General features: G+C 41.5%; 1 protein-coding gene across 1 annotated transcript in view; it reads right to left on the bottom strand.

Annotated features, from left to right (window-relative positions):
* The window catches only part of Nlk (nemo like kinase), a 131,607-nt gene that overhangs the window by 12,572 nt on the left and 100,657 nt on the right, over positions 1–18,378 (bottom strand). The window contains exons 4-7 of the mRNA XM_028759195.1: positions 12,684–12,790; positions 11,078–11,163; positions 7,177–7,386; positions 4,141–4,242 (exon numbers count right to left, since the gene is read on the bottom strand). Of these exons, the coding sequence (XP_028615028.1) occupies positions 4,141–4,242; positions 7,177–7,386; positions 11,078–11,163; positions 12,684–12,790 (505 nt within the window). The remainder of the gene's footprint in view (positions 1–4,140; positions 4,243–7,176; positions 7,387–11,077; positions 11,164–12,683; positions 12,791–18,378) is intronic.

Here is an 18,378-nt window from a genome sequence, read left to right as displayed (position 1 = left end):
CACTCTGTAGACCAGGCTGGCCTCAAACTCAGAAATCCGCCTGCCTCTGCCTCCCAAGTGCTGGGATTAAAGGCGTGGGCCACCACCGCCCGGCCGCTTTGTTCTGTTTTTTGAGACAGGGTTTTTCTGTATAGCCCTGGCTAGCCTTCAACATAAAAAATTTGCCTGCTTCTGTCTCCTAAGTACTAGGATTAAAGGCATGAGCCACCATGCTTGGCTTTAGTGTTTAGCTATTTAAGTGTTTCTTGCCAGGCAGTGGTGGCACATGCCTTTAATCCCAGCACTTGGGAGGCAGAGGCAGGTGGATTTCTGAGTTTGAGGCCAGCCTGGTCTACAGAGTGAGTTCCAGGACAGCCAGGGCTACAGAGAAACCCTATCTCGAAAAACAAAACAAAATGTGTTTCTTATGTGAAATACACTATTCCATGTTCTCCCTACATGAATTATTTCTTAACTATTGTAATAATGTAGAAAGATTATTTTATTTTACTTTATTGAGACAGGTTCTCCCTATATAGTTCTGGCTATGACTTTGAGGCTGGCTTTGTCTATACAGCAAGTTCCAGACCAGCCAGATGGCACTAAATTCCCTGGAGCTGGAGTTACAGGTGGCTGTTAGCTGCCTGACATGGGTGCTGGGAATTAAAGTCAGTCCCTATGCCAGACTGGTATGTGCTCTTAACCACTGAGCCATCTCTTTAGCTAACCCAATTATAATAATTTAATGATAGAAAAAATAATATGTTTTTCAATGACAAGCAAAGTGTTTTGAGAGGTAAAGCAAAAGTTCCCCACAGCCAGGAAGGGACCCCCAAAAAAGTAAGTGGCTCATGGGCATTAAGTTTTACTACTTTGTGTTTGTGTGTGTGTGTGTGTGTGCTGGTGTCAAAGCACATGTGTAGATGTCAGAGGACAACTACTGGGAGTGAATTTTCTCTTATCACCATACATGCTCTGGGGACCGAAAGCAGAGCAGAAGGGTTGGAGGCCGGCCATCTTACCAGGCAGAGAAACTATTTTTATCCACAGTTTACTGACTGACACCGAGGCTCACAGAGGCTAGATAATGTGTTCGGAAGTCACAGAGTGAGTTATTAGGATCCTTATACAACCTGTCTACAAACTGTCCACCCACAGGACACCATCGTACCTGATGTGTCATGTGGTAAACCTGAGACCAACAGCGCAGCCTGCGTTCCTCATCATCACATTAGCCCAGAGAGAAACACAGTGTGCATGCCCCAAGCTGAGCCTTGAGTCAACTAACCAGTGTGGATTGGTAGAACAGCCGTGATATACAAAACTATACAAGCTACACATTGTATCTTGGAGACCAAATTAATTCTTTGAAGCAGAGTACATAAACTGGGAATAGTGGTGAACACCTATAATCCCACCACTGAAGAGGCTGAGGCAGGATGATCACAAGATACATATCAAGACTCTGATTCAAAAAACTCAGACAAAACAAAGCTCAAATAACAACCTAAGAAAAACCACAAAACCAAAAACAAGGAACCAAAAACCAAGAACAGAAAAAAGCGTTGTGAAAATATTTAGTTATCTACATACCAAATAAGCTTGTATGCAGTTGTCTCTTCCAACTGTAAAGAGTTATCACCTTCAGTGACGCTGTTAGTAGGCCTACAAGTGTCTGGATGTACACCATGAGGTAGAGGTGGAGGGGCAGTGGGAGGGAAAAAGACTGGTGGCTTACTCAAGGAGCTTCAAGAGACTGAACTTCACTCAGAACTCAGCGATGGCGTATAGAACAACTAGCAAATGTAGATCAACACCAGTTCCCGAAACGGAGGGGAAAGTGGCAGCACTTATACTATAGTCAACTGCCTGCATAGATATGCATACGCAGGCACAGCATACACTACGCAAACCAGTGGCCTGGAGACTGCTCCCGCACACCAAAGCCCTTTTTCCTAAAGCTGAGGCTCAAGCACCTCTGGGCAGCAGCTCTCTTAACTAACCCTCCCAACCCTTTCTCCAATATCAAACATTCTGATACTAAGACTAACGTTTACTGTGGTACTCCTCTCAGGCCACCAAACAACCAACCTGGTAAGCATAACCTTAAACTCCAGGAGGTATCTCTCACTAAGAGGCCAAGCCATGTAAAAATGTAGAAGAAAGGATTCCAATAGAATTTATTTAGTTTAAGCCTATTTAACTTAATGAACTTTTAAGTTTTCCTTACCTCCCTCTTTTGCTTTAGAAAATAATGTAATATTCTTTTCTTTCTTTAATAGAAACATCTAGACTTTTGAGAAGTCTCTTTTTTGAGCCTGTGGATGGGTACCCCAACCTGGCTTCCACTTTTCCACTTCTGAATGCTGGAGTTACAGGACTATGCTGCCAGACAAAGCTGAGGGCTCTAGACTTTTACAGCTGCTGTGCTGTGTTGTTGTTTTTTTTTTTTAATGAGAAACCAGGCTCATTCTGAGCCCAGAGTGTTCAAAGGAGCACACAGTGACTTTGGTGCAATAAGACATTTTCAAGCTGTTTTAGACTCGTCAGGAACATCTCAGGAAGGCCCGCCCTCTAGGTTGTTATTTAGTAACATAACACTTTGACAGAGGATTAACTAGCTGATAACTACTAACAATTGCTAGAGAAATGATACCAGGGTGATACCAGGGTGTCTGATCTTCACACTCATTACTGGTTATCTTTTGACAGGTAGATTTATTAAATCCACAAGGTCAATAAAGAAGAAAAGTTATTCTATTTTCAAGGACACATTTACTCTAATATACTAACAAATTGGATTAATGTTCCTGATGCTGGTCAATAAACAGCATAGCAGATCTTGTAGCTACACCTGTAATACAGAGCCTCCTGTAATAGTCACTGAATTTCTGGGAGCTTGCGAGATGTAAGTACTGCTCTTGCAGAGGACCTGAGTTTAGTTCCTGAAACCTAGGACAAGTAGTTCCCAAATGCCAGTAACTTCAGCTCCAGGGGTATCTGTTTTCAGCTTCCTACAAACCTGTGCACACACCCACACAGACATATATACATAATTTAACATAATATAAATCTTTTTAAAAAGTTACTGCATTCTTCTATGTCTAAGTCAGGGCCTCAAATTATTTTATAGTTTGAACTAGATGCAACCGAAGGATCTACTCAGAAGGAGGCTCTTTAAATGTAAGCTTGGCCAGATAGGCTGCTGTGAATTTGAGCCAACTAGATTGACACAGTGAGTTAAAGATAACCGGAGCCCTGCCTCAGCAAACAATTAGGAATAAAAACAAATACAAGCACCTCTATGTACTGGCCTGAGCCAGTGTTTGAGAACCTAACTGCACTGCAGGGTAGAGGCTTGATCAAATGTCTGCCCAGCAGTTTCAGGGAAAGAATGTCAAACTCAGCCTTTCTTTTGGTCAACCAATCAGTTCACCTGAGCAATCAATCAGTTCACCTAAATGCCCAGTGTAAAAGAAAGGAAGGCAAGGCTGAGGAAGCTGGCCTTGCTTGTCTAGCTCAAGCCTTTCTGGTTTGCTTGTTTCTTGTTCCTAGGAAAAGTATTCCCCTCACTCACTCTTCCCATCATTAAGTTTCCTGCACTTGCAGGGACACTGCATAATCAAGAGTAGATAAAAAGCATCCCAGCTTTCTCAGCAGTCATCTGGCTGGTTGGAAGTAATATTGATTAGTAAGAATTGGGCAGTCCTTCTTTTATCCTGCTAACCACATTGGGGTCTGAAGGGATGCTAGTGGTAAGAGCACAACAGCAACTGCTTTGTATCCTTGCAAGGCAAAGAGACACTGGCAGTTATTTGGGCTTAGTGTTTGGAGTCAGTATCTTGACTCACATGAACTGAAGTCCAAGCTTTCTCCCCACAAACTGATAACACTATGAGACCACTGAGAGGTCACCTGTCACTCATAAGCAGTGGTGCTATAAAAACATGCATTTTTCTCCTATGGTACTGGGCATGGCCACATACCACTTACCATTTACGGTCATATACATATAACAGAGATCTTACTTGTAGAATATCTGCTTGTGTATATGTGTCTATGTGCATATGTGTCTACAACCTATAAGCAACATATCTGGAATAGAAACTCTTCCCTTGCAGCCAGTTGCCAGAGATAGACTTCCCCTCTTTACCTCTTTACCTGTTTATGAGGACCCCTGAGTATGTGTGCCTTAGCACCTTCACAAGCTGTCCTCATTGCTTCCAGTGATGGCGTGCCCAACAGATCTGTGATCAAATCCAACTGCAAGAGAACATGAAGTACAGCTTGACAGTAGATCACAGAAACAGCTTTTCATTAGACTTAAGTTGAAGCCCTAGAAATGAAAATGAGGGCTACTTTTTTTTTTTTTTATACCTTAGAACCACAAAACCTTCAAGTCAGCTCTGGTAAGAGCTCTTTTACTTTCTGGCCTATTTTTTTTTTTTTTTAAATCAGGTTAGGTGGTACATACCTATAATTCTACACTTAGGAAGCTAAGACAGGACTCTGAGCTTGAGGCCAGTTGGGCTACATTTCACAGAAAGCATAGAGTTCTTATACTAGAGTAACATTGGAGTTGTATCTCTATGTCCTACTGCTTTAAAACCATAGCATTTATAATCTTTGCAGGCTGTGTCTAAAGAGTATTCTTTTCAAAGTTAATGAATCGATTTTAATGCTTCAAATGGACTCAAGCTCTTCAAGAGGCTAATCTACAAATCAGATACCTGTAATATAATAAATACCCAAAGCATTCACTCTTGAAACAGAAGGTAAGCACTCAATGTTTGGACCAGCACATACCTTTTACATTCTAGAAACCTCTTACATTGGCAGAAAAATGTAGAACTTAGAAAACCATGATGCCACACAAGGCCACATTTATGGAGCTGGGCACGATAAAGGAGATTGATGTAACAGTCTTCCTGTAAACAAGTCTTTGTAGGTAGCAAACCACCTCACCAATTTTTTGGTGCTGACATTGTTCTGACGCTATAATCTAATTAACAGCAACATTTCATTTCAACCTCCCTAGGATGGGAGATTCATGCCCAGAGAACACCCTTTCCTGCCCTGATCTAACTGTAGGGCAGCCATCAGCACTGGTGTTTGGGTAATGGGAGTGTTTGAGAAACTGGCTTCCCCCCCCCCCAGGCTAAGATCTCTGGACCCTTTCTGTGGGAAGTGTGGCTATGACACTGGCAGGGCTTTAACAACTACCCTGATAGCAGAAGAAAATGACTGCCCAGTAGACACCCTCAGACTAACATGGGACAGATCTATGGAAGATGAACACTTTGATAAAGCCTGTTGAAGTTCAGTGCCCAGTTCATTGATTTCTCAAAGACAGAAAATGCAAGAGAGAATAACTACTTCCATGTAGAAGATGGACTATCTTCATATAAAACATCTGTTTTCTGTGATGATTATTATCCCACACACTGATGATAAACACCCAGTGATTAGGTAAAGCTGGAAAGCTCAGACTTGTAGACTTTGTTAGAACCTGTTATGTGAACTTACAAAGATCCCCCTGAGACAGCACACTTAGCTCCAAGTGTTTTTTTTTCCTAAAAATTATTATCTAAAAATTATTCTAAGTGTCATTCTTTTTATGAGTATTTTTGTCTGCATGTATGTCTGTGCAACAAATGTATGCAGTGCAGTGCCTTGAAGGGGTCAGAAGAGAGTGTCAGAACTCCTGCAGACAGTTGTCAATTGTCATAGCTGCAGCTGGTGCTCTTAACACTAAGCTGCATTCTCCTTCTCCTCTTCCTCCTTTCTTTTTTTCTTTTCTTTTTTTTTTTTTAAATTCAGGGTTTCACTATACAGCCCTGGCTATCCTGGACATTTTTATGTAGACCAGGTTGTCTTCAAACTCATAAAGATCCACTGCCTCTGCCTCCCAAGTACAAGGATTCAAGGTGCATGCCACCAATGCTCACTTAGTTTTTAAACTTAAAAAAATTACCCCCCCTCCCTTCTCCATCTTGCTCCACCCCCACTCCCCCACTTGCTCTGGCCTGTCTTCAGACACCCCACATGAGGGCATCAGATCTCATTATGAATAGTTGTCAGCCACCATATTGTTGCTGGGATTTGAACTCATGACAGTGCTCTTAACCGCTGAGCCATCTCATCAGTCCTAAAAAATTATTTTTAATTGTGTGTGTGTGTAGTCTGTGTGTGTACACTTGAGTGCAAGAATCCTTAGAGGTCACAGCAATTAGATCCCTCAGAGCTTAAGTGATAGGCAACTACGAACCATCAGACACGAATGCTGGGAACCAAATTCAGGTCTTCTGGGAGAATAGCAAGTGGTCTTAATCACTGAGCTATCTCTATTTCTGCAGCTCTCCCAAGCCCCTTTTCCTCCTTCTCTCCCCGCTCCCTTTTTGAGACAGGGTTTCTTCATGTAGCCCTGGCTGTTGTGCAGTTCATTTTGTAAACCAGGCTGGCCTCAAAACTCAAGAAGATCTGCTTGCCTCTTCCTTCCAGGTGCTGGAATTAAAGGTGCTAACCTTTAGTCCCGCCTGACCTTCTTTTTATTTTGAGGCAAGGTCTTACTACATAGTTCTAGCTGACCGGAAACTTTGGAACTCGATATGTAGATGAGGATGGCCTGGAACTCACAGAAATCCTAATGGTCTCAGGAGTTCTGGTATTAAAGGCATGTGCCAGGACAGCTGGCTGCAAATGCTTTCTTAAAACTTTATTTTAATCATCTTCTGGTGTTCTATGCCATATCAAACTACTTTAAGCTCAATAATAAAGATAAGAATTTTTCTAAATGTTCAGATTTGAAGAAATCAACACAAAAAGTGTATAGTCTATGTACAAAGAAGAAGTATGCTAAGTCATCAAATACATTTTAAGATCATAGCTATTCAGCTGGAAGAAGCAGATGTCCTCTAACAACTCAAGACCATACCTACCTATGTAATCGTAGAGCCAAATCTGCTGCTATGCATCAATGCATACGAAAGTCATCACTTTCTCTAATAGAATCCTAACTTGTAGAATGAACCTCTGCAATCTCCAACTTTATAACTTTACGGCTTTCAAGTGAACCTGAATTTGCTAAAAGTCAATTAAGACAGTTCAATGAATAAACTCAAGATATATACAAGATGGCTTTCCCTTCACATCTATAGCTGAATTAAAAGCAAAGAGAGCCATAAAGCAAAGTCACACCTGCTGAATGGGACTTTGCGCCTGAAACAATATTCTTCGGCCCAGTAGTTCTGCAAAGATGCACCCAACAGACCAGATGTCAATAGCATTGCTGTAGTGACGGCTGCCCATCAGGATCTCCGGAGCCCGGTAATACTGAGTAACAACTTCCTGAGTCATATGACGGGATTCATCCAATTCTTCCACTCTGGCCAATCCAAAATCACAAATCTAAATAGAAAAGACAGTTACGACATTATCAAACAGACACCTACCTTCTTTTATTTACTTTTGAGACAGTGTAGTTTTAAGCTTGCTATACAGCTGAGGACGCCCTTCAACACCTGAGCTTCTGTTGTGTACTTCCAAAGTGCTAGGATCATAGGCACATGCCACCATGCTATGCTCAGTGTCCTTAGAGTTTGTCAACCTGACAAACATAGATATTAGAGAATAGGGAAACTCAATTGAGGAAATATTCCTGTAAGATTGGCCTGTGGACATTTTTTGTTTTGGTTGATGACAGATGTGGAAGGGTGTAGCCCACTGTGGGCCACATCATCCCTGGGCAGGTGGCTTTGGTTGGTTAAAAAAAAAAAAAAAGCCCAGAAGGAGCAAGCCAACACTCCTCCAAGGCTTCTGCTTCAGTGCCTACCTGGAGATTCTGCCTTGGTGTCTCTTAATAGACTGTGACCCTGGACATGCAAAGGCAAATAAACCCCATCTTCTAAGTTGTTCTTTGTCATGGTGTTTATCATATCATAATAATGGAAATCAAGCTAGGAGACTCAGCTAGACAGACACATTTATACCTGGAAAAACAGTAGCAGCAACAAAGAAACCTCACTACATATACATGAAAAAAACCTTGAAAACTATTCATAAACTTTTAAAAAATGATACAGGTATAGGATATTCTTATAACTATAAAAATATGATCTCGCCAGGCAGTGGTGGTGCACGCCTTTAATCCCAGCACTTGGGAGGCAGAGGCAGGCAGATTTCTGAGTTTGAGGCCAGCCTGGTCTACAGAGTGAGTTCCAGGACAGCCAGGGCTACACAGAGAAACCCTGTCTCGAAAAACTAAAAAAACAAAAAACAAAAAACAAAAACAAACAAACAAACCAAAAAAAAACCCCAAAACCAAAAATCTTATTTGGACAAAAGAAAATTCTAACTTCAATTCTGTCCACCACATGTATGCCTGGTGTTCACAGAGGCCAGAAAAAGGTATCAGATCCCCTGGGACTAGAACTACAGATCATTATGGTCTGCTCTCTTTAAAATTAAGCATCTTTTAAAAATATTCTTCTCCAGGCTGGAGATGTGGCTCAGTAAAAGAGCACTTGCCTTTATGTTTAAGGGCCTGGGTTCAATGCTCAGCAACAGGAAAACAAATACTTTAGCCTATTTAAACCAATAATTAAACCAAAAAACTCCAAACATAGCTGAATGCATACTTCAGCTTAACCAAGCCATTTCCAGGATGGATACATGGAAGAAATTAGAATAATTAGAATAAAAGGCATATTTTGATGGGCTTGGCACAAATGCCTTTTTTTTTTTTTGGTTTTTTTTAGACAGGGTTTCTCTGTGTAGCCCTGGCTGTCCTGGAACTCACATTGTAGACCAGGCTCGTCTAAGCTACATCAATCTAATCAACAGAAGAGGGCTTCATGAGGATGGCTACTCAACTCAGAAAGGTCATTTTCCTTCCGTTACCTATTCATATAGCCACAGCACTAAAGATGATCTGGAGAATGGACTTCAGGTAATTAATAGCACAGGCATGACAGGATCAACACAAAATCCCCCTTGAAGGTTTTCAGCCAAAAACCAAATAAGAACCGTCTGAAAATATCATAGCATTGATTTGGTATAAATAGAACAAGAATTCCCAACTATAAGGTATAAAAATATTTTTTAACTAAAATGAGTTAGAGGGATTTGGTTTTGATCTTGATCTACATAGTGAATTTCAGGCCTGTCAGGGCTACATAGTGAGACCCCTTCTCCAAGATAGATAGACAGACAGACGGGCAGACAGATAGTTAAAGTTATAGATCACAAGCTGTGTTTAAAATTACTAAGCAGCAGAAGGAAAGACTCAGACATGCAGAAGGAACATGGGAGAAGATTCTGGGGCAATAATTTTTCTTTGGGAATAAAAGAATGAACTGTGCTATCAGCTACTTTCAGGGAAAACATAAATAGCAAGTGCTTTATCTCACTGGAGTTAAACCAGGGATGGGCTCTTTGTGGATGTAATGAAGGACTTTCATTGACAAACAGCACAGCCCACCAGCTTGTAAGAACAATTGACCCGCAGATCAAAGAAAGCATTTAAAATAGAAACAAATAAATTCATATGTTTGGCTTTAATATTTATTAGGTAACACTTCATTATTTTAAAAGTAGGTAACACTGAGAAATTAGCTCTTCTCCATCTTAATGGATCTGTTGAGTGCTGAGAATAACCGCCTCAGACTAGAACACCGTAGGAAGTGGTCACCATGGGAGCGAACTTTCATCTCCTTACACAGAGACAGTATTCTAAGCTTTTAGTTCACATTTTCTTTTCTTTTTTCCTCCCTCCCTCCCTCCCTCCCTCCCTCCCTCCCTCCCTCCTTCCTTACTTCCATCCTTCCTTCCTGCTCTTTTGAGACAGGGTCTCACTATGTAGATCTGGCTATCTTGGAACTCACTCTGTAGATCAGGCTGGCTTTGTTCTCAGAGACCCCACCTGTCTCTGCCTCCTGAGTGCTAGGTTAAAAGGCGCGTGTCATCACTGCCCAGCTTCTATTTTTCCTTACAAAATATTTAATTTTATGTGTATGCATGCACACCTTGTGTATAGGAACCCACAGAGGTCAAAAGAGGCATCAGATCCTCTGAAACTGGAGCAACAAGCTTTCTTAACTGAGCCCCCTCTCTGGCCCCTATTTCTAATTTCTATGATGAGGGAAATGATGATAAACCTTCCACCGCTGCTTTGGAGTTTAAAAAATACATTTGTGTATTAAAGGTCTGAGAAGTGCATACTGTGGATTTTGCTGTGAGAGAAGCTTTTAACTATGGATGGACACTAAGAGGAAGGAACCAGTGAAAATGAAGGTGATGACTCGAGGTGTGGGAATACTTGTTTTAGGTGGTTTTTATTTAACCTCCTGCCTTTACTTCTAAACCACTGGGGTTCCCATCATACAAAAACATGCTGCCTAAATTGAGATCTGGGGATTGTTATTTGTGGGGGAAGATTTGACTACTATAATGTAGAAATACATCCACTAGGTGCAAGGCCCTTTCCTGGCACAGCACTTTAACTTTCAAGCATGCCTGTGCTTCCCTTTGCTACCGCAGTGTCACAGCGAACAGTGATGCTAGCCGTGAAAGAAGCAGGCACCTCCCCATGCCACATCACACTGTCACACAGCAGAAGCTAGGAGTCCGTTCCTTTTGAAAAACACTTCCTATAATATGGAACAATCTTAAATGATCATAGTTTCTGAAAGATTGCCATTCTTTTTTGTGACATTATAATTCTCATATCAGAGTTTGAAAACACAAGCAAAACATGTCTTAGGTTTTTTGTTTTTTTGTTTTGTTTTTTTTGAGACAGGGTTTTTTCTCTGTGTAGTCCTGGCTGTCCTGGAACTCTGTAGACCAGGCTGGCCTCGAACTCAGAAATCCGCCTGCCTCTGCATCCCAAGTGCTGGGATTAAAGGCATGCGCCACCACCGCCTGGCTGCAAAACATGTTTAAAAAAAAAAAAAAACAGAGCCAGGACCACAAACTAGTTCCAGTGGCCTTGATGAAATGAGGCTGAAGAAAACTGCTTTCTATTCTTCCCATGAAGTAGGAAAATGCTGCTCTTGAGCCAGACATTTTATTTTTCCTGGATCTTAAATAACTGAAAAGCTACCTTTAGAACACAGTTGCTGTTCACAAGGAGATTCCCTGGCTTAATGTCTCGATGTAAAATGCCAGCTGAATGGAGATATTTCAAACCTAAAACAAACATACACAGTTTTAATTGCAGATATTTAATTCCTTTTACTTAAGCAATGATCACACACACACACGCACACACACACACACCCCAAACCTTAAACAGAAACAAACTAAACGATTTAAAATCACTCTTTAAACAAAAGCTAAAGAATATTACACTAAAGGCTTGGCTTAGTCCCCTTCAAAACACTATAATTTTGTTGCAGTAAAATGTCACACAGTTTGCACATGTCAGAGACAATGTCTATAATTTAAAAGATTACATGGCTTGAAGCACAGGTAAGTCTGTCAGGCCCTACAGTTAAGACTGACCATGCCAACGTTCTTGAACTGCTCTTCAGCTTGGCTACTGGATAGAGTTCTGCTATTGATACTCCCAACCTGTGACTCTGAGCCTGCTCCAACACAGAAGTGTCCATTAACCTACAGGAGGCCTTTCTTAGGATAAGCATTTCAGTTACAGGACAAAACGCAGGGACCTGCCAGATCTGTCAGCAGCCCTAGCCACTACTGACAGCCAGGAAGGCACTTAATCATCTCAAAATAGTTTTGACATCTTAAAAGACTGGTTGGTCTTCAGTAGCAGTGTATGTTACAATCTTATAATGATCCCTTTTTGAAATAAAATGTAGTAAAACATATTCTTTACAACTGTAGATGAGCCAAGAATTTTTCCCATTTTCCCCCACTACAGAATATCTACAGATTTATCACAAGTGAACTTTGTTGTTGTTGTAATATTGCTTATGTATTTTGATACTTGGAAGACCTTGGTTTTCAGTTTCTTTTTAGAATTTAATTCTATGAATATTAGGGAAAAATGTATTTCACCAGACAAGAAAGTGGTTTCAGCTTTAAATAATTCTCCATTTATCACAGTAAACTATGGACACAGCTGGTGGCTAGAGGAAGAAATCAATCATTGGCCTAAGCTGCTTCTCAGCCAGACCTGAGCTCTTACGGGCAGTCAAGGGTTACTCAGCGGCTGTGCCTACTGGCCTTCTCCATCTGCTTTGGGTTTTAAGGGTCATTTTGAGTTGAGTGGGACTCAGCTATGGCAAGAAATATTCAGACAAGCCCACCAATAATTGGTTTGAAGGATGGATGTCTTCTATAGATAAGTCTCTTTTTAATTTAGTTATCTGATGTACATTCTGTGAAGAGCTAAAGGTAGCCAGTGGGATTTGTGACAAACCGCTGGTTACCCACCTTCCTAGATTAATCTACTTGCCTGCCTTCCCTGCCCTAATGAAAATAAAAATAAAAAATATGTGGCCACCTGAAAGGCCTCTCAAGAGGGATGTGACTAGCACACTCAAGGATCTGAGTTCGATACCTAGCACTTCTAGCCCCCACACCACTTAACACCAAACACAAAAACAGTGAAACAACTTTGGCTAACACACAAATATCTTTGGGGAAGAAGGTTTGGAAGACCAGGATAAAGTTTAAACAAAGAGCAAAATGACACATGTATACCACCACACAGTCTTTTTCTTGATAAAGAGAAATCTTACCTCGCAAAATCTGATAAAGAAAAACTTTGACATGATCTGAGCTGAGTGGCTGAGGAGAGACGATAATTTTATGTAGGTCACTCTGCATCAATTCTGTGACAACATATCTTCAAATTGTTAAGTTAAGGAGATGTCAGAGAACTGACCCCTCAACCCACTCACTGTCATCATCAGATTTAAAGGGTAACATCCATTCTCAAGGCTGGGAAGTTTGAAGACAGCTAGCTTCTAGACAGGAGGATAAAGATGAGAATTCCAGCGACTAGAGGATTAAACAATGCATAAATTTAAAAGGATGTACAAGTTTAAGAACTGAAGTAAGCAACCAAGTGATCTCCTTACAATTATTACACAAGAGAAAATTAACAGTAACCAGGCCAAGGCTAAGTGTGAAGATCTGTTAGTCTCAAGGTTTTGGCTAGTAATGGGAATGTCTTTTAACCTTCCATGCATACATGTTACAGAAATTAAGAAATCCCCTTTTTTGCTATATTTATATTAGAATAATAGACATGCTTTACTGTGGGCGTGGTTTGCACGACTTTATGATTTAAACTGGAACATTTCTTTAAGTAATCTTTAATTCACAGCTTTTAAAGTGAGTGGGAAAAAGCAAGACAGAAGCAGGGCAGAATCTGTGCTAACATGTGATACGTGGTTGAAAACTGCTGCTTTTAGATGGGGACGGGGAACATGGGACACTTGGGAGGCTTTCTGCTCTCTCACTGGTTGATATTTCTGGCTCTTCTGTCCCTTCTCCTTTCCTCCCCTCTGAATGCAGGAACATTCCAGGCTTGGCCCTCAGCCCTTTCCTTCCTCACACTCACCCTCCTGAATGCTCAAGTCCAGATCACTCCTTTCCTTTATAGCACCAAACACAAACCTTAGTCATCCTTGTTATGTCTCTCCGTCTTTCCACGGGAAAGCCTTCAGAGCTTAGCTACCATTAGGCCTCTTCTCATCAAGTCTGCTGCCGCCTCTCTGAACGGTGGCTCTAGATCCCTAAAACACAGCAGCCAGCACACACCGTTTTGTTTTTATATATACACTGGCATTTAATTTAATTTTTTTTGTTGTTGTTGTTTTTCGAGACAGGGTTTCTCTGTGTAGCCCGGGCTGTCCTGGAACTCACTCTGTAGACCAGGCTGACCTCAAACTCAGAATTCCGCCTGCCTCTGCCTCCCAAGTGCTGGGATTAAAGGTGCACGGCAATTTATTGTTTACAAAATAACAATGTTTAAGGTTTCTGTTAGAGAACTCAAGCCCTCTAAGTAACCCAGCCCTAAGCAGAAAGGGCTGCAAACAGGCTGGGGACACACCCAACCCCAGAGCTGCCCAGGTAGGAGGTAGTGAGTAGTCATGGCTTAAAAACAAAAAGGTTTTTGTTTTTAAGACAAGAATCTATGTAGCTCTGGCTGGCCTTGAACTCACAGAGATCGGCTTGTCTCTGCTTCCAGAGTGCTGGGATTAATTTGCACTGGTCACTTTTGAAGATCACACACTAACCAAGCCCTACTCCCCTTCCCAGAGAACCACCACCGTCACACAGCCTAACTCACATATGCTCTCCTGCCTGCCTCCTGGAAAAGTGGATAGAGGGAAGGAAGGCAGGAAGGAATGTTGGGATGGAAGAAGAGCAAGAGACTTAACTAAGTACAAATATGTGGGTTCCATTTAGAACCTGTTTCAAAGACAGACCTGGGAGGGAGGCCATGGTGGACGGGTGGTAAGGAGTAAACTGACGTCGTTAGATGCCCAATGCCACACTCATTATGTTCTGATGAAGTACTTAGCAGAAACGCATACTTAAGCGTTTGTAAGTTAAGCATCGTGATTCTTGGAATCTATTTTAAAACTCTCTAGCTCCCTCCAAGGGGTGGAATAGGAATAGAGAAGACTGGGAAAAAAATGATTATCTGTTGACGCTGAACAATCCAGGAATTATGTTCTTATCTTACTTTTGGTATTTTTGAAGTTTTCTAGATTTTTTTTCTCTGAAAAACAAAAGCAAAGCAAAATAAAAAAAGGTTCTCCGAAAAAAGAAAAACCAAACCCCAAAACAAACAAACAAAAAAACTGCATAAATAAAAGATGAGACCTACCTAGGACCCTGCCTCTTTGAGCTAAGCCACCTTTTCTTTTAACAGTCCTTCTCTCTCATTCCCTCTATCCACATGCTCTTTCTGTACCCACCCTTAACCTTATCTCCGGTCTTCACGGCGATTTTCCTGGCCCCATTCCTTGGGACCAGTGAACTGGACCAAGAGCTGCCCCCCCAATACACTTGCTTTTATACTAAAAACAAACAAACAAACAAACAAACAAACAAAAAACATTCTCAAATAGCTCAGGCTGGCCTTGGATCCAGTATGCAGCAGATAACCTTAAACTTCTTACCCTCTCTCTACCTTCTAAGTAATGGGAAGACAGGTTTATGGCACTACACTCATTTCCTGAGTTTTCATTTAATTAATCCATCTTGTTAAAAACCTAAGGTTTTTTTTCTTTTTAAAAAAACAATTTTAAACAACTTTAAACAAACATTATATACAACTTTACATGAATCTGATTTTTTTCAAGTACAATTATAGGACATAATTTTAGATTTAAAATATAGTGAACGATTTCTCATGCTATTCAAATCTTTTATATTAAGTGCTTATTTAATATTCCTCTTAATTGTGTCATGAGTTTCTCTTGAAGCTTTATGTTACTGCTATCCAAAGGCACATCAATTATGTGTGGATCCTCTCAGGCGAATTCATTTTCCCAGAAAAGAGCCCTATTAGAAACCCAGACTGTGTGAGTGAGTGAGGGGTCAGAGACGTCATGGATCAGCATGCTGCATCCAGGAAAACAACCTTGTACTCTCCAGCAGGCTGCAGGCTGATGTGTGTCTTGCTGCTTCCCCCACAGGCACATAATCACATAATCAGTCCTTTGTGGTTCATCTGCATCCCTGCTTTCTAAGGAGACACCTGATGCCTCCAATTCTGAGCCTTCTTTTTTTTTTTTTTTTTTTTTTTTTGGCTTTTTCGAGACAGGGTTTCTCTGTGTAGCCCTGGCTGTCCTGGAACTCACTCTGTAGACCAGGCTAGCCTCGAACTCTCAAACTCAGAAATCCGCCTGCCTCTGCCTCCCAAGTGCTGGGATTAAAGGCGTGCGCCACCACTGCCAGGCATTCTGAGCCTTTTTAAACATCCTGTAAGAGTCAATCTATTTTCCACTCTCGTTACAATCAGCTAAGGTTTCTGCTTTTTAAGTCTGAACTTATAATCATTTACTAACGTTCCAGTATTGTGTAGTAAGGGATGACAATCAACAGTTTCAGGTGGAAAACCACTCACATGCTTACTGATCATCTGTTATGTGTGAGCAGGAGAAAGAGAAAAAAACATGGTAGTGAGAGCCAATCTTATCCTTTTCCAATTTTCTTTTCTCACAGGATTACACACTACTCAGGCTGCCCCCCTCCCCCCCACCCCCGCTCCACAGCCAACGGTAACCTTGGGCTCTAGGCTCCAGAACTCAGATCTTCTCGTGTACAGACTGTAAGCAAACTCCCCAATCCTTATTTATTTATTTATTTATTTATTTTTGGAGACAGGCTCTCATGTCTCAAAAAGAGGGCCTCAAACTCACTATGAAGCTGAGGATGACCTTGAACTCCTGTTCTTCTTGTCTACACTTCCTCAGTGCTGTGATTACAGATGAGTACCATGTCTTGTTTATGGGATACAACCCAGGGGCTTATACATGCTAGTGTGTTAGATAATTTGTCAACTTGACACAAACTTCTGAGAAGAGGGAACCTCAACTGAGAAAATGTATATCGGGCGGCAGCCAAGCAAGCTTGTAGGGCATTTTCTTCATTAGTAACTATATAGGAGAACCCATACCATGGTGGGTGGGGCCAGCTCACACTGGTGGTGTTGAGTTCTATAGGAAGTAGGCTGAGCAGGCCATGGGGTCCAAGCCAGTAAGCAGCACGTCTCCGTGGCCACTGCATCTGTTCCTGCCTCCAGGTTCCTTCCCTGTTATGAGTTCATGTTATGACATCATGAACAGTGATGTGGAAGAATACACCTAATAAACCCTTTCTTCCCCAACTTGTTTCTGGTCATGGTGTTTCACTATAGCGATAGCAGCACTAGGACACCAGACCAGCATTCTTGCAGCTGAGTCACACGCCAGTCCCTTTCTGAATTTTCTCCTGTAATGCATTTTCACTTGTAAAGCTGACTTCCATATTAAGGATATTAACCCTTCTGAATATACTATTTTTTTCTAAGAAATATCGCAGGACAGAAATAGAGAAACACTACGATTTTGCACCAAGTTAAGCAGACACACAAGCAGAATTTTTGAGACTAGGTCTCACTATATGCAGCCATGGCTTGCCTCCAACTGTCATCCTGCTTCGGGCTTCCCAGTGAGGGATTACACGTATCTATGTGCAATGACTCCTGGCTTCCATCCTTGAGTTGTGCTGGCTCTCTAAGTTTCAGAAATCAAGTAGTAGAACATTACATAGAGGAAAACCAAATGAAAGGAAAGAACCTGCACAGATGCCATTATTGTGTTCCACAGATTTGGATGTTGGTGTTCCCATGTCTCTCACCCTGAAATCCTAACCCCAGAATACTGGAAGGGAGGACCTCTGGGAGGTGATTAGAAGATTAGGGCAGAGTGCTCATGCATGGAATTAGTGTCCCCATAAAAGAGGCCCGAGGGAGCTCATTAGTCGTGCAGTCCCACTGTTGTAGGTTAGTGAAGAAAAGACTCTGCAGCAGGAAGAAGGCCCTTATCAGACACCAACTCCATCAGGTGTCTCAACACTGAACTTCCCATCTCCAGAACAAATTCCTGCAGCTTATAAGCTATGGAGACTTCAGTACATCTTTGTAGTGCCCAAAGGGAGGAGGACAGTTGTCAAGTTGAGCTTCATTCTGGGAAGACAAGTCCTAGAGAAAGGACCCACCGAAGCACTTACTTTGTGGGCTGTCTGTCACATCTACCGACCTTACTTACAGCTTTCTTCCCCAGCACTCAATGTTCTTCTCTTGCCTTCCACACTACAGGATTGACAGCCCAGCTGTGACACCAGAAACTTCAGTGTTAGTGCGACAGCTGGTATGCAAGCAAGAAGAAGGGCAACTAGCACTCAGTAAATCTACCTTGAACTTAGGAAGGAACAAACTGATACAAAAGCCAGGAACAGAGGTCAGTGGGAAGGGCACCATGTGCTCTCTACTAAGGGTGACTGCATTTTCAACAAAGGGGCAGTTGTAAATTATCAGATATGGGTGCTATAAATGGAATTCAGGTACTCTCCAAGAGCAGGAAGCACTCTTACCTGCTGAGTCATCATCTCTCTGGCCACAACAGATACTTTGTAACTAAATTCTCCTTTCTGAAGAAAAAAAAAATCAAAAAACGAAAAAAAAAAAAACCCAAAAAAACTAACAAAACCAACCAAAAAACCAAACCAAAACCAAAAACCCAAAAACAAAACAACCCCCCTCCCCGAAAATGCAACTTCATCCAGCATTACAGACACCAAGCCAAAATGAAGTTCCCACCTGAACTCGAATATTGGATAAACTGGAATATTGACAAGAATTTCATACCACTAAATAAAGGATGACTAGAAACAAGCCAGGTCTTCCAAACTAAGACCACAAATTCATGTGCA

The sequence above is a fragment of the Grammomys surdaster genome, unplaced genomic scaffold, assembly GCF_004785775.1.
Source record: "Grammomys surdaster isolate TR1022 unplaced genomic scaffold, NIH_TR_1.0 126278, whole genome shotgun sequence".
Classification (NCBI taxonomy): Eukaryota; Metazoa; Chordata; class Mammalia; order Rodentia; family Muridae; genus Grammomys; species Grammomys surdaster.
Note: the sequence above shows the minus strand (reverse complement) of the source record. Positions and strands in the feature narration are given on the sequence as shown.